The 22,958-nt window shown below is 44.0% G+C and overlaps 1 protein-coding gene across 1 annotated transcript in view; it reads left to right on the top strand.

Moving 5' to 3' along the window:
• The window catches only part of LOC139581679 (ephrin-B1-like), a 140,368-nt gene that overhangs the window by 106,477 nt on the left and 10,933 nt on the right, over positions 1-22,958 (top strand). Inside the window, exons 3-4 of the mRNA XM_071411691.1 lie at positions 6,311-6,403; positions 11,617-11,751. Of these exons, the coding sequence (XP_071267792.1) occupies positions 6,311-6,403; positions 11,617-11,751 (228 nt within the window). The remainder of the gene's footprint in view (positions 1-6,310; positions 6,404-11,616; positions 11,752-22,958) is intronic.

Genomic DNA, 22,958 nt, shown 5'->3' on the forward strand with positions numbered 1-22,958 from the left:
TCAAAAAGATTTCTGGCTCCCAGGTGTCTTTCATACAGGTAACAAACGGAGATTAGGAGCACACTCTTAAAGGGAGTGCTCCTAATCTCAGTTTCTTACCTGTATAAAAGATACCTGTCCACAGAAGCAATCAATCAATCAGATTCCAAACTCTCCACCATGGCCAAGACCAAAGAGCTCTCCAAGGATGTCAGGGACAAGATTGTAGACCTACACAAGGCTGGAATGGGCTACAAGACCATCGCCAAGCAGCTTGGTGAGAAGGTGACAACAGTTTCTGTGATTATTCGCAAATGGAAGAAACACAAAAGACCTGTCAATCTCCCTCAGCCTGGGGCTCCATGCAAGATCTCACCTCGTGAAGTTGCAATGATCATGAGAACGGTGAGGAATCAGCCCAGAACTACACAGGAGGATCTTGTCAATGATCTCAAGGCAGCTGGGACCATAGTCATCAAGAAAACAATTGGTAACACACTATGCCGTGAAGGACTGAAATCCTGCAGCGCCCGCAAGGTCCCCCTGCTCAAGAAAGCACATATACATGCCCGTCTGAAGTTTGCCAATGAACATCTGAATGATTCAGAGGACAACTGGGTGAACGTGTTGTGGTCAGATGAGACCAAAATGGAGTTCTTTGGCATCAACCCAACTTGCCGTGTTTGGAGGAGGAGGAATGCTGCCTATGACCCCAAGAAACCATCCCCACCGTCAAACATGGAGGTGGAAACATTATGCTTTGGGGGTGTTTTTCTGCTAAAGGGACAGGACAACTTCACCGCATCAAAGGGACGATGGACGGGGCCATGTACCGTCAAATCTTGGGTGAAAACCTCCTTCCCTCAGCCAGGGTATTGAAAATGGGTCGTGGATGGGTATTCCAGCATGACAATGACCCAAAACACACGGCCAAGGCAACAAAGGAGTGGCTCAAGAAGAAGCACATTAAGGTCCTGGAGTGGCCTAGCCAGTATCCAGACCTTAATCCCATAGAAAATCTGTGGAGGGAGCTGAAGGTTCGAGTTGCCAAACGTCAGCCTCAAAACCTTAATGACTTAAAGAAGATCTGCAAAGAGGAGTGGGACAAAATCCCTCCTGAGATGTGTGCAAACCTGGTGGCCAACTACAAGAAACGTCTGACCTCTGATTGCCAACAAGGGTTTTGCCACCAAGTACTAAGTCATGTTTTGCAGAGGGGTCAAATACTTATTTCCCTCATTAAAATGCAAATCAATTCATAACATTTTTGACATGCGTTTTTCTGGATTTTTTTGTTGATATTCTGTCTCTCACTGTTCAAATAAACCTACCATAAAAATTATAGACTGATCATTTCTTTGTCAGTGGGCAAACGTACAAAATCAGCAGGGGATCAAATACTTTTTTCCCTCACTGTATCTGAGGACAGCACGCCATCAAACAAACACAGACAATCATAATTCAACCCGCCAGCGCGACACAAAACTCAGAAATAACGATATAATTCATGCCTTACCTTTGAAGAGCTTCTTTTGTTGGCACTCCAATATGTCCCATAAACATCACAAATGGTCCTTTTGTTCGATTACTTCAGTCGTTATATCACCAAAATGTCCATTTATTTGGCGCGTTTGATCCAGAAAAACACCGGTTCCAACTCGCCCGACATGACTACACATTATCTAAAAAGTTACCTGTAATCTTTGTCCAAACATTTCAAACAACTTTAGGTATTTTTAAACGTAAATAATCGATTCAATTTAAGACGGGATAAACTGCGTTCAATATCGGATAAAAACAAAGTGGAGCGAGCTTTTCAGGTCGCGGCTCCTAACAAACAGTACATTAGACTCGAGCATCTTCCTGAACAGCCCTACTTCTTCATTACACAAAGGAAAAACATCAACCAATTTCTAAAGACTGTTGACATCCAGTGGAAGCAATAGGAACTGCAAGCAAGTGCCTTAGAAATCTAGATCCCCATAGAAATCCCATTGAAAAGAGAGTGACCTCAATTTATTTTTCCTGGATGGTTTGTCCTCGGGGTTTCGCCTGCCAAATAAGTTCTGTTATACTCACAGACATAATTTTAACAGTTTTAGAAACTTTAGAGTATTCTCTATCAAAATCGACCAATTATATGCATATCCTAGCTTCTGGGCCTGAGTAGCAGGCAGTTTACTTTGGGCATGCTTTTCATCCGGACGTGAAAATACCGCCCCCTAGCCTTAAGAAGTAGGGCTGAATATACTTATATAATATACTGAATATACATACTTTTCCCACCCTGCACTGTGAATGTTTACAAAGTGTGTTCAATAAATTCATGAAAAAGTATAATTGTTTGTGTGTTATTAGTTTAAGCAGACTGCATTTGTCTATTGTTGTGAGTTAGATGAAGATCAGATCACATTTTATTACCAATTTATGCAGTCCAGGCCATTCCAAAGGGTTCACATACTGTTTCTTGCCACTGTAGTTATATTGACTACGTCTGTCCTAGCTCGCTCATTAATGACTTCATCGAAATTACGGATTGCCTCTTATCCGCTCGTCGTCCCCTTATACTATAGTTTGTATATCTCAATTGTCAGTAGAAACTACATTTGTTTAAGCAAGTCACCCATCAGCTATGTTTTATTTAAAGGCAGTAAATGAGGCTGAATGAACTGTTTTGCTGCCAGACAAGGCTCCGCTGATAGCCAGGTGTAGCGGTGGTAAGCATTCGCTCCATGGTCCTGGAAAGAAAGGTCAGCTGTTGAGACAGCTTTATGTAGGCTCTAACAGTTTGTGGGCGCCATTTGTCACCGTTAAAATGCAATTAATGTATTTTTTAGTGTTGTGTTGCATAGTGGCTTTGCTGGCATGCATCTCAATTTTGGGGGGGGGGGGGGTTTGCCCCATCAAAATGTACATGCTAAAATCACCCCTGAATTATACACATTTTTCAATACAGCTGACAGAAAATGTTGCAGTTTTAAAGCAAATTTCCTGCAATTCTATGCATTATGTCATGGCTAATGATGTGTCCTTTACTCAAACATAGCGAAATCAATACTGCTAAATGTTCAATTCTCCCTGACTGTCTAGTTTTTATTTTGGTGATTTTTAGTTCTCAAAGATTATATTATTAAAAAATATATAGGTTCATTTTCTTTGCTAAATACTTTCTACGCACACCCTGTGGGTATTTAGCTCCATCTGATATAGTAATCACAATGATTTAGGTCATGGGATTACATAAAGGTCAAAGTGCAGACAGACACTTCTGAGAATTAATCCCAGTCTACCAGCTACCACTGTGTGTACAGTGTGTGTGTGTGTACAGTGTGTGTGTGCACAGTGTGTGTGTGGCAGGGGTTTATCTCCATCATCAACAGTATAAACCCAAACCAAACAACCATGTCTGTGCTCATTGAAGGGTGCAGTATATTCTGCTAGTTAATGTGCTAGCCTGTTTCTCTGTCTAATAAGTGCAACTGGGTCTCACTAACACTAACAAAACAGGAATATCTCTCTATTCCAACTCTGTTTGGTTGTTCTCAATAAAGAAGACGACTGTCGGTTCCTTCTACTAGTAACTTAATGACATAGAAGATATAGATGTTGGGGAAGGTGGTGTAATGGAGGTAGTGGGGCCTATACTGTCATCTGTCTGTCTCTGTCTCTCTCTGTGTGTCTCTCTCTCTCTGTGTGTGTCTCTGTCTCTCTCTCTCTATGTATCTCTCTGTCTCTCTCTGTGTCTCTCTCTCTCTATGTATCTCTCTGTCTCTCTCTGTGTCTCTCTCTCTCTCTCTCTCTGTGTCTCTCTCTCTCTCTCTGTGTCTCTCTCTGTCTCTCTCTGTGTCTCTCTCTCTGTGTCTATTGCTCGCTCGCTCGCTCTCTCTCTCTCTCTCAATTCAATTCAATTCAATTCAAGGGGCTTTATTGACATGGGAGACGTATGTTAACATTGCCCAAGCAAGTGAAGTAGATAATAAACAAAAGTGAAATAAACAATACAAATGAATAGTAAACATTACACAAAAGTTCCAAAAGAATAAAGACATTTGAAATGTCGTATTATGTGCAAATAGTTACAAAAGGGAAGATAAATTTAAAAAAGGGAAGATAAATTAACGTAAATATGGGTTGTATTTACAATGGTGTTTGTTCTTCACTGGTTGCCCTTTTCACAAATCTTGCTGCTGTGATGGCACACTGGTATTTCACCCAACAGATATGGGAGTTTATCAAAATGTTGTTGGTTTTCACATTTTTTGTGGATCTGTGTAATCTGAGGGAAATATCTGTCTCTAATATGGTCATACATTTGGCAGGAGGTTAGGAAGTGCAGCTCAGTTTCCTCCTCATTTGTGGGCAGTGTGCACATAGCCTATCTTCTCTTGAGAGCCAGGTCTGCCTTCGGCGGCATTTCTCAATAGCAAGGCTATGCTCACTGAGTCTGTACATAATCAAAGCTTTCCTTAATTTTGGGTCAGTCACAGTGGTCAGGTATTCTGCCACTGTGTACTCTCTGTTTAGGGCCAAATAGCATTCCAGTTTGCTAAGTTTTTTTTGTTAATTCTTTCCAATGTACCGTCTACTGCATCTTGCCTATGCCGTTCTGTTCCATCACTCATTCATATATTTTTACGTACATATTCTTCATTCCTTTACACTTGTGTGTATAAGGTAGTTGTTGTGAAATTGTTAGGTTAGATTACTCGTTGGTCATTACTGCATTGTCGGAACTAGAAGCACAAGCATTTCGCTACACTCGCATTAACATCTGCTAACCATGTGTATGTGACAAATACAATCTGATTTGATTTGAAGTAATTCTCTTTTTGTTTTCTCATGATTTGGTTGGGGGTCTCTCTCTCCCTCTCTGTCTCTCTCCATTTATTCACTGGTCCAACTAAATGAGGTCAGTCCTGTGGCCCTGCTGTTGAATACATGTACACGTTTCAAATCAAATCAAAGTTGATTTATTTACACATTTACACATACACACATAGACACACACACACAAAGCTGAATACATTCATAGGCCTCCGACATGAATCATCCAGGTCTTATTATTGCTGACCAGTCCTGGAGACTACAGGCAGCAGGAGGTATGTTCTGGCCAGACAGACGTGTGTGTTTCAGCCCCTCCCATGCTCTGTGTTTCAGCCCCTCCCATGCTGTGTGTTTCAGCCCCTCCCATGCTGTGTGTTTCAGCCCCTCCCATGCTGTGTGTTTCAGCCCCTCCCATGCTGTGTGTTTCAGCCCCTCCCATGCTGTGTGTTTCAGCCCCTCCCATGCTGTGTGTTTCAGCCCCTCCCATGCTGTGTGTGTCAGCCCCTCCCATGCTGTGTGTTTCAGCCCCTCCCATGCTGTGTGTTTCAGCCCCTCCCATGCTGTGTGTTCCTCCCATGTGTTTTTCTCTCTAGTGACAGTCCAAGGAGCCCCGACGTCTCGTACAAAACAGAACATGAACATTCTCTTTTAATAATCCAGATCTGGATTAAAAACAGGGTAGAGAGCGCTCGGATTACCGCAGACTACTGCAGTGTTTCCTGTCCAAACGGTTTTAGATACAGAGATAGAATGACTGTGCACCTTCTATTGTTCTTATTTAACAAATGGAATATTTGGGAGTACAGTGTTCAGAATGGAATTGGCCATGGGAATTCTGACTAGGAATTTTAAAGGGAAAGTTTAAAAGGCTTTTTTGAAGGGTGCAAACTGCCGATTCACTATTAGCGAGGCAGGCCTTTCTACTCCCATCTCAACCCTGGGGTGACTTATTCTCCTCTAGATCAGTTATGCTGGTTCCTCTGTAGTCAGTATGGAAGAAAATGACATTTAAATGACAGAAGTAAGTTTACAAAAGGAGGATTTAGCTGTCCCTGAGTGGATATAAAACTCAGAGCATCTCTCTCTCTCTCTCTCTCGCTCTCTCTCTCGCTCTCTCGCTCTCAGCCAGATTATTCAGGCTGCTTTGAGCTCCATCTTCAAAGAGCTCATTTTAATCTAACCTTGTCCTGATAAGTTAAACCCCAGAGAAAGAGGAGAAAGGAGACGTTTATGTGAAGAGCGGTGGTAGTCTGGGGGTTTCAGGGTTGGGGAGCTCAGTGAAGGCTGCTTCCATTACAGTATGTGATGTCTGAATGTAGATACCTGGTCATTATCATTTGTTTATGAAGTAACATATGTTTGTGAACACTCAGAGACTCCCAATTATTGATCATGGATGTAAAGGTTGGAGTCTCTTGTTACTCCTTTCTATGTTTGAGTTTGTGTAATAATCATTTATCTCCCCCCCCCTCTCCCTCCCCCCCCCCCCCCTCTCTCTCTCTCTCAGCCACATCCAATGGTTCAGTCGAAGGCCTGGAGAACAGAGAGGGAGGAGTCTGTAAGACCAGGGCCATGAAAGTGGTTATGAAGGTCGGACAAGGTAAACAAACAAACGCCTTCATTGGTTGATTAATCTGACAACAAACAATACACACATGTTTCGCCACGTGTTGCACTCTAAACTCTCCTACATGTGTTCACTCTAAACATTCCCCTCTCCTTAAGGTTTTATTTACAGTACTGTAGACACTAACTGAGTTTAGGCCTGGCGCACACCTTGAATGTAAAACCCCAGTGCCCTAACAGTGTGTATCGGTGTGTAACCTTCAGGATAACTGTATTGGTGTACATGGTCACAGTGACTTCACTGAATCATTCTGACACAGCACAGGCCTTAGCATCTTAGCATGCAAATACCCTCATACATTATTCATATCGTGTGTGTGTGTGTGTGTGTGTGTGTGTGTGTGTGTGTGACCTCTGTGTGAGGCAGATAGCAGTGCAGTAGAAGTACAGATTCTATCCTCCCTCCTGTTCAGAGCTCTATGACAGGATGTCGCTGTGAATATTTAAAACAGCACACACACCCTCCTGCTGGTGGCCTTTCGTATCGTCTGTCTTGCGAAGGAAGGGAAATGTCAGCACATTCAGAGTAGAAGTGGGTCCCAAGATGAGAGAGAACACTCTACTGCACATGCTCAGTTTGCCAAACGCCACTTCAGATGGGATCAGCCCTGAGCGAATCAGATTGTCTGTAGCCTCTGTAGACTATAACACACTCTCATGTTCAAACAGTCTATTATGAATCAGCCAAAACATAGCAAGGTAGCGCTCACTACTGCTGGAAAGCTTAATTACACTACTGCTATCATTATAAAGAGGATGGAGAAAAGGAAGAGGAGGGGAGGGGGAGGAGGAGAGAAGTGGAGGAGGAAGAGAAAAGAGGAGGAAGAGGAGAGAAGGGGAGGAGCTGGAGAAGGGGAGGATGTGGAGGAGGAGAGAAGAGGAGGAGGTGGAGAAGGAGGAAAGGGGAAGAGGTAAAGGAGGAGAGAAGGGGAGGAGGTGAAGGAGGGGGAGGAGTAGAGAAGTGGAGGAGGAGAGAAGGGGAGGTGGTGGAGGAGGGGATGAGGTGGAGGAGGAGAGAAGGAGAGGTGGAGAGGAAGTGGAGGAGGACAGAAGGGGAGGAGGTGGAGAGAAGGGGAGGAGGTGAGAAGGGGAGGTGGTGGAGGAGGGGATGAGGTGGAGGAGGAGAGGTGGAGAGGAAGTGGAGGAGGACAGAAGGGGAGGAGGTGGAGAGAAGTGGAGGAGGAGAAGGAGGTGGGGGGGTGAGGAGGTGAGAAGGGGAGGAGGTGGAGGAAGGGAGAAGGGGAGGGGAAGGAGGAGGGGAGGAGGTGGAGGAGGTAAAAAATCAGATATAGACTAAGTAGGCACCACCCACTATGTCGAGTTGTATGAAAGCTCTCCCCTCTTTCCTCCCCCCTGTCTCCTCCCCCCTGTCTCCTCCCCCCTGTCTCCTCTCCCCTATTTTCTCCACCCTGTCTCCTCCCCCCTGTCTCCTCTCCCCTATTTTCTCCCCCCTGTCTCCTCCCCCCTGTCTCCTCCCCCCTATTTCCTCCCCCCTGTCTCCTTCCCCCTGTCTCCTCCCCCCTGTCTCTCTCAATTCAATTTCAATTTAAGGGCTATATTTAAGTTGCTCTATCTGTCTCTGTCTATTTCTCTCTCTCTCTCTCTCAGCCAGACTACACAACCCTCTGTCTCTGCCTATTTCTCTCTCTCTCTCAGCCAGACTACACACCCCTCTGTCTCTGTCTATTTCTCTCTCTCTCTCAGCCAGACTACACACCCCTCTGTCTCTGTCTATTTCTCTCTCTCTCAGCCAGACTACACACCCCTCTGTCTCGGTCTATTTCTCTCTCTGTCTATTGCTCTCTCTCTCTCTCAGCCAGACTACACACCCCTCTGTCTCTGTCTATTTCTCTCTCTCTCTCAGCCAGACTACACACCCCAGTGTCTCTGTCTATTTCTCTCTCTCTCTCTCAGCCAGACTACACACCCCTCTGTCTCTGTCTATTTCTCTCTCTCTCAGCCAGACTACACACCCCTCTGTCTCTGTCTATTTCTCTCTCTATCAGCCAGACTACACACCCCTCTGTCTCTGTCTATTTCTCTCTCTCTCTCAGCCAGACTACACACCCCTCTGTCTCGGTCTATTTCTCTCTCTCTCTCTCTCTCAGCCAGACTACACACCCCAGTGTCTCTGTCTATTTCTCTCTCTCTCTCAGCCAGACTACACACCCCTCTGTCTCTGTCTATTTCTCTCTCTCTCTCAGCCAGACTACACACCCCTCTGTCTCTGTCTATTTCTCTCTCTCTCAGCCAGACTACACACCCCTCTGTCTCTGTCTATTTCTCTCTCTCTCAGCCAGACTACACACCCCTCTGTCTCTGTCTATTTCTCTCTCTGTCTATTGCTCTCTCTCTCTCTCAGCCAGACTACACACCCCTCTGTCTCTGTCTATTTCTCTCTCTCTCTCTCAGCCAGACTACACACCCCAGTGTCTCTGTCTATTTCTCTCTCTCTCTCTCAGCCAGACTACACACCCCTCTGTCTCTGTCTATTTCTCTCTCTCTCAGCCAGACTACACACCCCTCTGTCTCTGTCTATTTCTCTCTCTATCAGCCAGACTACACACCCCTCTGTCTCGGTCTATTTCTCTCTCTCTCTCTCTCTCAGCCAGACTACACACCCCTCTGTCTCTGTCTATTTCTCTCTCTCTCTCAGCCAGACTACACACCCCTCTGTCTCTGTCTATTTCTCTCTCTCTCTCTCAGCCAGACTACACACCCCTCTGTCTCTGTCTATTTCTCTCTCTCAGCCAGACTACACACCCCTCTGTCTCGGTCTATTTCTCTCTCTCTCTCAGCCAGACTATACACCCCTCTGTCTCGGTCTATTTCTCTCTCTCTCTCAGCCAGACTACACACCCCTCTGTCTCGGTCTATTTCTCTCTCTCTCTCTCTCTCAGCCAGACTACACACCCCTCTGTCTCTGCCTATTTCTCTCTCTCTCTCAGCCAGACTACACACCCCTTTGTCTCTGTCTATTTCTCTCTCTCTCTCTCAGCCAGACTACACACCCCTCTGTCTCTGTCTATTTCTCTCTCTCTCTCAGCCAGACTACACACCCCTCTGTCTCTGTCTTTGCCAAACCATAGAGGAAATCAAGTGATAGGCTGTTAGGTCCCTTCCCTTTCGTCAGCACGCCACACACACACATAGACACGGTCCAGTTCTCCTTAGAAGGAGATACACATAAGACATGATCGTTTAGATTGATCTGATAGTCTCTCTGTCTGCCAACCCTGCCCTCGTAAACACACACACACACACACACACACACACACACACACACACACACACACACACACACACACACACACACACACACACACACACACACACACACACACACACACACACACACACACACACACACACACACACATTGTCTGTCTACATACACGTCCCTCATAAAACCATCAGTGGAAAGACTGTTTACCTCTGAAAGACTTCAAAGACTCTGGAGCCAAGAGCATGACATGACAACAGTTAGAGAGATAACCAACTGTTCCCTCTACAACAGTTAGAGAGATAACCAACTGTTCCCTCTACAACAGTTAGAGAGATAACCAACTGCTCCCTCTACAACAGTTAGAGAGATAACCAACTGCTCCCTCTACAACAGTTAGAGAGATAACCAACTGTTCCCTCTACAACAGTTAGAGAGATAACCAACTGTTCCCTCTACAACAGTTAGAGAGATAACCAACTGTTCCCTCTACAACAGTTAGAGAGATAACCAACTGTTCCCTCTACAACAGTTAGAGAGATAACCAACTGTTCCCTCTACAACAGTTAGAGAGATAACCAACTGTTCCCTCTACAACAGTTAGAGAGATAACCAACTGCTCCCTCTACAACAGTTAGAGAGATAACCAACTGCTCCCTCTACAACAGTTAGAGAGATAACCAACTGTTCCCTCTACAACAGTTAGAGAGATAACCAACTGTTCCCTCTACAACAGTTAGAGAGATAACCAACTGTTCCCTCTACAACAGTTAGAGAGATAACCAACTGTTCCCTCTACAACAGTTAGAGAGATAACCAACTGTTCCCTCTACAACAGTTAGAGAGATAACCAACTGCTCCCTCTACAACAGTTAGAGAGATAACCAACTGCTCCCTCTACAACAGTTAGAGAGATAACCAACTGCTCCCTCTACAACAGTTAGAGAGATAACCAACTGCTCCCTCTACAACAGTTAGAGAGATAACCAACTGTTCTCTCTACAACAGTTAGAGAGATAACCAACTGTTCCCTCTACAACAGTTAGAGAGATAACCAACTGTTCCCTCTACAACAGTTAGAGACATAACCAACTGTTCCCTCTACAACAGTTAGAGAGATAACCAACTGTTCCCTCTACAACAGTTAGAGAGATAACCAACTGTTTCCTCTACAACAGTTAGAGCGATAACCAACTGTTTCCTCTACAACAGTTAGAGAGATAACCAACTGGTCCCTCTACAACAGTTAGAGAGATAACCAACTGTTTCCTCTACAACAGTTAGAGCGATAACCAACTGTTTCCTCTACAACAGTTAGAGCGATAACCAACTGTTTCCTCTACAACAGTTAGAGAGATAACCAACTGTTTCCTCTACAACAGTTAGAGCGATAACCAACTGTTTCCTCTACAACAGTTAGAGAGATAACCAACTGGTCCCTCTACAACAGTTAGAGAGATAACCAACTGTTTCCTCTACAACAGTTAGAGCGATAACCAACTGTTTCCTCTACAACAGTTAGAGAGATAACCAACTGTCTCTTCCACAAACACTATTTTCTTCAGAGCTGACATAACCTCAAACATCTTCTCTCCCCTCCTCTCCCCCATCTCATTTTCTCTCCTCTCCAATCCAATCCTCTCCTTCTTCTCAGCAGTAACGTTAAAACCAGAAGTATAAATAAGACATATTATGGGCTTTTACAAATATGAATAATGAATTACAATAAAAAAGTAATATATAACTGTCTTAACCTCATTCTGCCATGTCAGTGTGTTCGGTCCCGGAGACTGCTGAGTTGGGTGTCTGTGTGTGCTGCTTGTATGCATGTGTGTGAGCGCGCTCTCTCTAACGTGTGTGTGTGTGTGTGTGTGTGTGTGTGTGTGTGTGTGTGTGTGTGTGTGTGTGTTTCTCTGTGTCTCAATATCATACAGAGATATTTAACACGGTGTCCTATGTTTCAGACCCCAACACTGTTCTACCAGACCCTGTATTACCAGAGGAACCTGAGAGAGGGAAGGACAACGGTCTGGGAGGAGACTTCAGTCCTAGTCCTGAGGACAACCAGCTGCCTGGAGCAGGAGAGCCAGGCAACACGGGTGAGATAACAACCCTAACCCCTTTAGAACCTGACAGAACCCAACTGAACCTAAAAGAACAAAAATAACCTTAAGAATATAGAACCCATGGACATGGACAGGGAGAGAGAGAAGGGAGAGAGAGAGAGAGAGAAGTGTGGACAGGGAGAGAGAGAAGGGAGAGAGAGAGAAGTGTGGACAGGGAGAGAGAGAAGGGAGAGAGAGAGAAGTGTGGACAGTGAGAGAGAGAAGGGAGAGAGAGAAGTGTGGACAGGGGGAGAGAGAAGGGAGAGAGAGAGAAGTGTGGACAGTGAGAGAGAGAGAAGGGAGAGAGAGAAGGGAGAATGAGAGAGAGATAAGTGTGGACATGGAGAGAGAGAAGGGAGAGAGAGAGAAGTGTGGACAGGGAGAGAGAGAAGGGAGAATGAGAGAGAGAGAAGTGTGGACAGGGAGAGAGAGGGGAGAGAGAGAGAGAGAGAGAGAAGTGTGGACAGGGAGAGAGAGAAGGGAGAGAGAGAGAGAAGTGTGGACAGGGAGAGAGAGAAGGGAGAGAGAGAGAGAGAGAGAGAGAAGTGTGGACAGGGAGAGAGAGAAGGGAGAGAGAGAGAGAAGGGAGAGAGAGAGAGAAGGGAGAGAGAGAAGGGAGAAAGAGAAGGGAGAATGAGAGAGAGAGAAGTGTAGAGAGAGAGAGAGAGAGAGAGAGAGAGAGAGAGAGAGAGAGAGAGAGAGAGAGAGAGAGAGAGAGAGAGAGAGAGAGAGCGAGAGAGAGAGAGAGAGAGAAGTGTGGACAGGGAGAGAGAGAAGGGACAATGAGAGGCGGTGGCCCGTTACAAGGCGGTGGCCCGTTCCTGTAGGTTCATGCTCTACAACATCCGCAGAGTACGACCCTGCCTCACACAGGAAGCGGCGCAGGTCCTAATCCAGGCACTTGTCATCTCCCGTCTGGATTACTGCAACTCGCTGTTGGCTGGGCTCCCTGCCTGTGCCATTAAACCCCTACAACTCATCCAGAACGCCGCAGCCCGTCTGGTGTTCAACCTTCCCAAGTTCTCTCACGTCACCCCGCTCCTCCGCTCTCTCCACTGGCTTCCAGTTGAAGCTCGCATCCGCTACAAGACCATGGTGCTTGCCTACGGAGCTGTGAGGGGAACGGCACCTCAGTACCTCCAGGCTCTGATCAGGCCCTACACCCAAACAAGGGCACTGCGTTCATCCACCTCTGGCCTGCTCGCCTCCCTACCACAGAGGAAGTACAGTTCCCGCTCAGCCCAGTCAAAACTGTTCGCTGCTCTGGCCCCCCAATGGTGGAACAAACTCCCTCACAACGCCAGGACGGCGGAGTCAATCACCACCTTCCGGAGACACCTGAAACCCCACCTCTTTAAGGAATACCTAGGATAGGATAAAGTAATCCTTCTCACCCCCCCCCCCCCCTTAAAAGATTTAGATGCACTATTGTAAAGTGGCTGTTCCACTGGATGTCATAAGGTGAATGCACCAATTTGTAAGTCGCTCTGGATAAGAGCGTCTGCTAAATGACTTAAATGTAAATGTTAAATGTAAATGAGAGAGAGAGAAGTGTGGACAGGGAGAGAGAAGGGAGAGAGAGAGAGAGAGAAGTGTGGACAGGGAGAGAGAGAAGGGAGAGAGAGAGAAGTGTGGACAGGGAGCGAGAGAAGGGAGAGAGAGAGAAGTGTGGACAGTGAGAGAGAGAAGGGAGAGAGAGAGAGAGAGAGAGAAGTGTGGACAGTGAGAGAGTGACTGAGAGAGATTTCTGGCAGTAGCTGCTGATATACATGGAAATATAAATGCACCATGTAAAGTGTTGGTTTCATGAGCTGAAATAACCTTAAGAATATAGAACCCATGGACAGTTGGTTATTTCTCTAACTGTTGTAGAGGGAGCAGTTGGTTATCTCTCTAACTGTTGTAGAGGGAACAGTTGGTTATCTCTCTAACTGTTGTAGAGGGAGCAGTTGGTTATCTCTCTAACTGTTGTAGAGGGAGCAGTTGGTTATCTCTCTAACTGTTGTAGAGGGAGCAGTTGGTTATCTCTCTAACTGTTGTAGAGGGAGCAGTTGGTTATCTCTCTAACTGTTGTAGAGGGAGCAGTTGGTTATCTCTCTAACTGTTGTAGAGGGAGCAGTTGGTTATCTCTCTAACTGTTGTAGAGGGAGCAGTTGGTTATCTCTCTAACTGTTGTAGAGGGAGCAGTTGGTTATCTCTCTAACTGTTGTAGAGGGAGCAGTTGGTTATCTCTCTAACTGTTGTAGAGGGAGCAGTTGGTTATCTCTCTAACTGTTGTAGAGGGAGCAGTTGGTTATCTCTCTAACTGTTGTAGAGGGAGCAGTTGGTTATCTCTAACTGTTGTAGAGGGAGCAGTTGGTTATCTCTCTAACTGTTGTAGAGGGAGCAGTTGGTTATCTCTCTAACTGTTGTAGAGGGAACAGTTGGTTATCTCTCTAACTGTTGTAGAGGGAGCAGTTGGTTATCTCTCTAACTGTTGTAGAGGGAGCAGTTGGTTATCTCTCTAACTGTTGTAGAGGGAACAGTTGGTTATCTCTCTAACTGTTGTAGAGGGAACAGTTGGTTATCTCTCTAACTGTTGTAGAGGGAACCGTTGGTTATCTCTCTAACTGTTGTAGAGGGAACAGTTGGTTTTCTCTCTAACTGTTGTAGAGGGAGCAGTTGGTTATCTCTAACTGTTGTAGAGGGAACAGTTGGTTATCTCTCTAACTGTTGTAGAGGGAACCGTTGGTTATCTCTCTAACTGTTGTAGAGGGAACAGTTGGTTTTCTCTCTAACTGTTGTAGAGGGAGCAGTTGGTTATCTCTAACTGTTGTAGAGGGAACAGTTGGTTATCTCTCTAACTGTTGTAGAGGGAGCAGTTGGTTATCTCTAACTGTTGTAGAGGGAACAGTTGGTTCTCTCTCTAACTGTTGTAGAGGGAACAGTTGGTTCTCTCTCTAACTGTTGTAGAGGGAGCAGTTGGTTCTCTCTCTAACTGTTGTAGAGGGAGCAGTTTGTTATCTCTAACTGTTGTAGAGGGAACAGTTGGTTATCTCTAACTGTTGTAGAGGGAGCAGTTGGTTATCTCTCTAACTGTTGTAGAGGGAGCAGTTGGTTATCTCTCTAACTGTTGTAGAGGGAACAGTTGGTTATCTCTAACTGTTGTAGAGGGAACAGTTGGTTATCTCTAACTGTTGTAGAGGGAACAGTTGGTTATCTCTAACTGTTTTAGAGGGAACAGTTGGTTATCTCTCTAACTGTTGTAGAGTGAGCAGTTGGTTATCTCTAACTGTTGTAGAGGGAACAGTTGGTTATCTCTAACTGTTGTAGAGGGAGCAGTTGGTTATCTCTAACTGTTGTAGAGTGAGCAGTTGGTTATCTCTAACTGTTGTTGAGGGAACAGTTGGTTATCTCTAACTGTTGTAGAGTGAGCAGTTGGTTATCTCTAACTGTTGTAGAGCTAAGCAGGGTTGGTCTCTGGATGGGAGACCAGATGCTGCTGGAAGTGGTGTAGGAGGTACCCTTTCCTCTGGTGTAAATAAATATCCCAAATCCCCATGGCAGTGATTGGAGACATTGCCCTGTGTAGGGTGCCGTCTTTCGGATGGGACGTTAAACGAGTGTCCTGACTCTCTGTGGTCACTAAAGATCCCATGGCACTTATCATAAGAGTAGTGGTGTTAACTCCGGTGTTCTGGCTAAATTCCCAAGCTGTCCCTCATACCATCATGGCCACCTAATCATCCCCAGTTTATAATTGGCTCATTCATCCCCCCTCCTCTCCCCTGTAACTATTCCCCAGGTCGTTGCTGTAAATGAGAATGTGTTCTCAGTCAACTTACCTGGTAAAATAACGGTAAAAAAGAGATCCCAGACTTTTTCCATACGCACAAAAAGCTTATTTCTCTAAAATGTTGTGCACAAATTTGTTTACATCCCAGTTAGTGAGCATTTCTTCTTTGCCAAGAGAATCCAGCCACCTGACAGGTGTGACATATTAAGAACCTGATGAAACAGCATGATCATTACAGGTGCACCTTGTGCTGGGGACAATAAAAGGCCACTCTAAAATGTGCAGTTTTGTCACACAACACAATGCCACAGATGCCTCAAGTTGTGAGGGAGCGTGCAATTGGCATGCTGACTGCAGGAATGTCCACCAGAGCTGTTGCCAGATAATTTAATGTTAATTCTTCTACCATAAGCCGCCTCCATCGTTTTAGAGATTTTGGCAGTAGGTCCAACCAGCATCACAACCACAGACCACGTGTATGGCGTCGTGTTGGTGAGTGTTTTGCTGATGTCAACGTTTTGAACAGAGTGCCCCATGGTGGCGGTGGGGTTATGTTATGGGCAGGCATAAGCTACGGACAACAAACACAATTGCATCTTATCGATGGCAATTTGAGTGCACAGAAATGGCGTGACGAGATCGTGAGGCCCATTTATTTTCTCCGTTACCAACAGATGCATGTAAGGTGCATTTAGAAAGTATTCAGACCCCTTGACTTTTTCCACATTTTGTTACGTTACAGCCTTATTCTAAAATGTATTAAATCGTTTTTGGTTTTGATGCTGGCCACTGTGTTCTTGCGGATCTTCAATGCTGCAGACATTTTTTGTTACCCTTCCCTAGATTTGTGCCTTGACACAATTCTGTCTCGGAGCTCTACGGACAATTCCTTTGACCTCATGACTTGGTTTTTGCTCTGACATGCACTGTCAACTGTGGGACCTTATATAGACAGGTGTGTGTCTTTCCAAATCATGTCCAATCAATTGAATATATGACAGGTGTCCTCCAATCAAGTTGTAGCAACATCTCAAGAATAATCAATGGAAACGGGATGCACTTGAGCTCAATTTCGAGTCTCATAGCAAAGGGTCTGAATGCTTACAGTGGCAAGAAAAAGTATGTGAACCCTTTGGAATTACCTGGACGTCTGCATAAATTGGTAATACAATTTGATCTGATCTTCATCTAAGTCACAACAATAGACAAACACAGTCTGCTTAACTTCTTATGGCTGGGGGGGCAGTATTGAGTAGCTTGGATGAATAAGGTGCCCAGAGTAAACTGCCTGCTACTCAGGCCCAGAATCTAAGATATGCATATTATTAGATTTGGATAGAAAACACTCTGAAGTTTCTAAAACTGTTTGAATGATGTCTGTGAGTATAACAGAACTAATATGGCAGGCAAGGTTTTCAAGTCTTGCCTATCCAATATACAGTGTAAAATTTGGTCTGATTGCACTTCCTAAGTCTTTCACTAGATGTCAACAGTCTTTAGAACCTTGTTTCAGGCTTCTACTGTGAAGGGGGAGGGAATAAGAGCTGTTTGAGTCAGGTGTCTGGCAGAATGCCATGAGCTCAGTCAGGCGTGCGCCCGTGAGAGTTAGCTGCGTTCCTTTTCCTTTCTAAAAACAAAGGAATTGTCCGGTTGGAATATTATTGAAGATTTATGTTAAAACCATCCTAAAGATTGATTCTATACATCGTTTGACATGTTTCTACGAACTGTAATATAACTTTTTTGACTTTTCGTCTGGACTAAGTGCCTGCGCCTCTTGAATTTGGATTTGTGAACTAAACGCGCGAACAAAAATGAGGTATTTGGACATAAATGATGGACTTTATCGAACAGAACAAACATTTATTGTGGAACTGGGATTCCTGGGAGTGCATTCCGATGAAGATCATCAAAGGTAAGTGAATATTTATAATGCTATTTCTGACTCTGTTGACTCCACAACATGGCGGGTATCTGTATGACTTGTTTTGGTCTCTGAGCGCTGTACTCAGATTATTGCATGGTGTGCTTTTTCCGTAAAGCTTTTTTGAAATCTGACACAGCGGTTGGTTTAAGGAGAAGTATATCTTTAATTCCATGTATAACACTTGTAATTTCATCAACATTTATAATGAGTATTTCTGTAAACTGATGTGGCTCTCTGCAAAATCACCGGATGTTTTGGAAGCAAAACATTACTGAACATAACGCGCCAATGTAAACTGAAATTTTTGGATATAAATATGAACTTTATCGAACAAAACATACATGTATTGTGTAACATGAAGTCCTATGAGTGTCATCTGATGAAGATCATCAAAGGTTAGTGATTAATTTTATCTCTATTTCTGCTTTTTGTGACTCCTCTCTTTGGCTGGAAAAATGGCTGTGTTTTTCTGTGACTTGGCGCTGACCTAACATAATCGCATGGTATGCTTTCGTCGTAAAGCCTTTTTTAAATCGGAAACTGTGGTGGGATTAACAACAAGTTTATCTTTAAAATGGTGTATAATACTTGTATGTTTGAGGAATTTTAATTATGAGATTTCTGTTGTTTGAATTTGGTTCCCTGCACTTTCACTGGCTGTTGTCAAATCCATCCTGTTAACGGGATTTCATCCATAAGAAGTTAACCTCATTGAGCATTCTGCGCTGTGCTCTTGCAGTCATCTTTGCAAGATGGCCACTCCCAGGGAGAGTAACAACAGTGTGAACTTTCTCCATTTATAGACAAAGACTTTTACAGATACTTTTGTAACCCTTTCCAGCTTTATGTAAGTCAACAATCCTTAACTTCTAGTTCCTCCCAATCCCGGATCCGGGAGCACCCCCCACAGTAAAAAAGCTGACTAGCATAGCCTAGCATAGCGTCACAAGTAAATACTAGCATCTAAATATCATTAAATCACAAGTCCAAGACACCAGATGAAAGATACAGATCTTGTGAATCCAGCCATCATTTCTGATTTTTAAAATGTTTTACAGGGAAGACACAATATGTAAATCTATTAGCTAACCACGATAGCAAAAGACACAACTTTTTTTTCTCCACCATTTTTTTCCTGCATGGGCAGCTATCACAATTTCAACTAAATAAAGATATATATAGCCACTAACCAAGAAACAACTTCATAAGATGACAGTCTGATAACATATTTATGGTATAGCATATGTTTTTTTAGAAAAATGTGCATTTTTCAGGTATACAGTGGGGAGAACAAGTATTTGATACACTGCCGATTTTGCAGGTTTTACTACTTACAAAGCATGTAGAGGTCTGTAATTTTTATCATAGGTACACTTCAACTGTGAGAGACGGAATCTAAAACAAAAATCCAGAAAATCACATTGTATGATTTTTAAGTAATTAATTTGCATTTTATTGCATGACATAAGTATTTGATACATCAGAAAAGCAGAACTTCATATTTGGTACAGAAACCTTGGTTTGCAATTACAGAGATCATACGTTTCCTGTAGTTCTTGACTAGGTTTGCACACACTGCAGCAGGGATTTTGGCCCACTCCTCCCTACAGATCTTCTCCAGATCCTTCAGGTTTCGGGACTGTCTCTGGGCAATACGGACGTTCAGCTCCCTCCAAAGATTTTCTATTGGGTTCAGGTCTGGAGACTGGCTAGGCCACTCCAGGACCTTGAGATGCTTCTTACGGAGCCACTCCTTAGTTGCCATGGCTGTGTGCTTCGTGTCGTTGTCATGCTGGAAGACCCAGCCACGACCCATCTTCAATGCTCTTACTGAGGGAAGGAGGTTGTTGGCCAAGATCTCGCGATACATGGCCCCATCCATCCTCCCCTCAATACGGTGCAGTCGTCCTGTCCCCTTTGCAGAAAAGCATCCCCAGAGAATGATGTTTCTACCTCCATGCTTCACGGTTGGGATGGTGTTCTTGGGGTTGTACTCATCCTTCTTCTTCCTCCAAACAGGGCGAGTGGAGTTTAGACCAAAAAGCTCTATTTTTGTCTCATCAGACCACATGATCTTCTCCCATTCCTCCTCTGGATCATCCAGATGGTCATTGGCAAACTTCAGACGGGCCTGGACATGCGCTGGCTTGAGCAGGGGGACCTTGCATGCGCTGCAGGATTTTAATCCATGACGGCGTAGTGTGTTACTAATGGTTTTCTTTGAGACTGTGGTCCCAGCTCTCTTCAGGTCATTGACCAGGTCCTGCCGTGTAGTTCTGGGCTGATCCCTCACCTTCCTCATGATCATTGATGCCCCACGAGGTGAGATCTTGCATGGAGCCCCAGACCGAGGGTGATTGACTGTCATCTTCAACTTCTTCCATTTTCTAATAATTGCGCCAACAGTTGTTGCCTTCTCACCAAGCTGCTTGCCTATTGTCCTGTAGCCCATCCCAGCCTTGTGCAGGTCTACAATTTTACCCCTGATGTCCTTACACAGCTCTCTGGTCTTGGCCATTGTGGAGAGGTTGGAGTCTGTTTGATTGAGTGTGTGGACAGGTGTCTTTTATACAGGTAACGAGTTCAAACAGGTGCAGTTAATACAGGTAATGAGTGGAGAACAGGAGGGCTTCTTAAAGAAAAACTAACAGGTCTGTGAGAGCCGGAATTCTTACTGGTTGGTAGGTGATCAAATACTTATGTCATGCAATAAAATGCAAATTAATTACTTAAAAATCATACAATGTGATTTTCTGGATTTTTGTTTTAGATTCCGTCTCTCACAGTTGAAGTGTACCTATGATAAAAATTACAGACCTCTACATGCTTTGTAAGTAGTAAAACCTGCAAAATCAGCAGTGTATCAAATACTTGTTCTCCCCACTGTAAATCATAGTTTACCATTGCAGCCACTATCACAAAACTCACCAAAGCGACTAGAATAACTACAGAGAGCATCGTGTATTACCTAATTAATCATCATAAAACATTTCTTAAAAATACACAGCGTACAGCAATTGAAATACACAGATCTTGTGAATCCAGACAATATTTCAAATTTTCTAAGTGTTTTACAGCGAAAACACAATATATCGTTATATTAGCATACCACATGAGCTAACATCACCCCAGCATTGATTCAAGGCAAAAAGCGCGATAACGTTATCACCACCAAAATATATAAAATTTTTCACTAACCTTCTCAGAATTCTTCAGATGACAGTCCTGTGACATCATATTACACAATGCATATAGAGTTTGTTCGAAAATTTGCATATTTAGCATCACAAATCATGGTTATGCAATGTAATCTGTCAAAACATGGCATGCATTCTGGCCGGCGCCATCTTGGAAAGGCACCTAAGTTTACGATTATTTATCGATTAGATTGACTAAAAAAATACAGGTTGGACAGCTAATGAAAGATGCATTAGTTATTAATGCAACCGCTGAGTTAGATTTTTAAAATTAACGTTACTAGACATACAGTGTGCGTTACAGCCAGACTAGTGCCGCAACAATGGCCGACAAATGCGTTTACATTTTTCCACATAAATACGGAATAAAATCATAAATAGCTCTTACTTTTGGACGAGCTTCCATCAGTATCTTGGGCAAGGTGTCCTTTGTCCAAAAGAATCGTTGCTTTGTTGTAAAACGTCCTCTTCAACTTCGGAACTAGCAGCTAACAATAGCTACGTGGCACACACATGTCCAAATCCTCAAACGCAATACTACGAAAATTCCGAAAATAGCAATATACTCGCATAAACTGATATAAATCGGTTTCAAATAACTTCGTTATGATGTTTCTAACACCTATATCGAATTAAATCACAGACGGATATATCTTAGGCCGATAACAAGAGCTTTTCAACATGCCATTCTGATGTCCTCTCTTGCGCCTTGGCGAGCGTCCAAAAGAACGGACATGTCACTCCATGGCCTTTTATAAACTCTGAGAAATACGTAGAGACTCCATTCCACTTCTCATTGGTTACTGACATCCAGGGGAAGGCGGGTGCAGTTCATTTCAATCCATAGGGCACACACAGAGCTTTAAACTGATCTGAGAACAGAGACTATTTTTCTGACCTTCGCATGTCCTGTCATGATTTTCGCTGTAGAAAGAGTTCTGGTTCACCCACAGACATAATTCAAACGGTTTTGGAAACTAGAGATTGTTTTCTATCCAATAGTAATAATAATATGCATATTGTACAAGCAAGAATTGAGTATGAGGCAGTTTAATTTGGAGACGATATTTTCCAAAGTGGAAACAGCACCCCCTGTATTGAGAAAAGGTTTTAATCTTGTGTCTTCTGAGATCTCTTTTGTTCGAGGTATGGTTCACATCAGGCAATGCTTCTTGTGAATAGCAAACTCAAATTTTGTGAGTGTTTTCTATAGGGCAGGGCAGCTCTAACCAACATCTCCAATCTCGCCTCAATGATTGTACTCCAGGTTAGCTGACTCCTGACTCCAATTAGCTTTTGGAGATGTCATTAGCCTAGGGGTTCACATACTTTTTCCAACCTACACTGTGAATGTTTAAATTATGTATTCAATATAGACAAGAAAAATACAATAATTCGTGTGTTATTAGTTTAAGCAGACTGTGATTGTCTGTTGTTGTGACTTAGATGAAGATCAGATCTAATTTTATGACCAATTTATGCAGACATCCAGATAATTTCAAAGGGTTCACATACTTTTTCTTGCCACTGTATGTAATAAATTATTTCTGTTTTAAAGTTTTTATACATTTTTAAAAAAATTAAAAAGCTGTTTTTACTTTGTCGTTATGGGGTATTGTCTGTAGATTGATGAGGATAAAACATTTTTTTTATCAATTTGAAAATAAGGCTGTAACGTAACAAAATGTGGAGGGGTCTGAATACTTTCCTAATGCATTGTATTTATCCCAGTCGTGAAATCCACAGATTAGGGCCTAATGAATTCATTTAAATCAACTGATTTCCTCATATCAACTGTAACCCAGTCACTCTCTTTTCCATGAACCCGTCTTCCCTCTCCCTCCTCTAACCCCTCCTCCCCATCACCACCTCACCCCCTCTCCTCCCCATCACTACCTCACCCCCTCTCCTCCCCATCACCACCTCACCCCCTCTCCTCCCCATCACCACCTCACCCCCTCTCCTCCCCATCACCACCTCACCCCCTCTCCTCCCCATCACCACCTCACCCCCTCTCCTCCCCATCACCACCTCACCCCCTCTCATCCCCATCACCACCTCATCCCCCTCTCCTCCCCATCACCACCTCACCCCCTCTCCTCCCCATCACCACCTCATCCCCCTCTCCTCCCCATCACCACCTCACCCCCTCTCCTCCCCATCACCACCTCATCCCCCTCTCCTCCCAGGGATGAACTCGTCTCGCTTCGTGTTCTTAGGAAACTATGCAGTATTTTATTTTTTTTCATGTATTATTTCTTACAAGTCTTATTACATACAGCAGGGAAGAACTATTGGATAT

This window comes from Salvelinus alpinus, chromosome 7 (assembly GCF_045679555.1).
Source record: "Salvelinus alpinus chromosome 7, SLU_Salpinus.1, whole genome shotgun sequence".
NCBI classification, from domain to species: domain Eukaryota; kingdom Metazoa; phylum Chordata; class Actinopteri; order Salmoniformes; family Salmonidae; genus Salvelinus; species Salvelinus alpinus.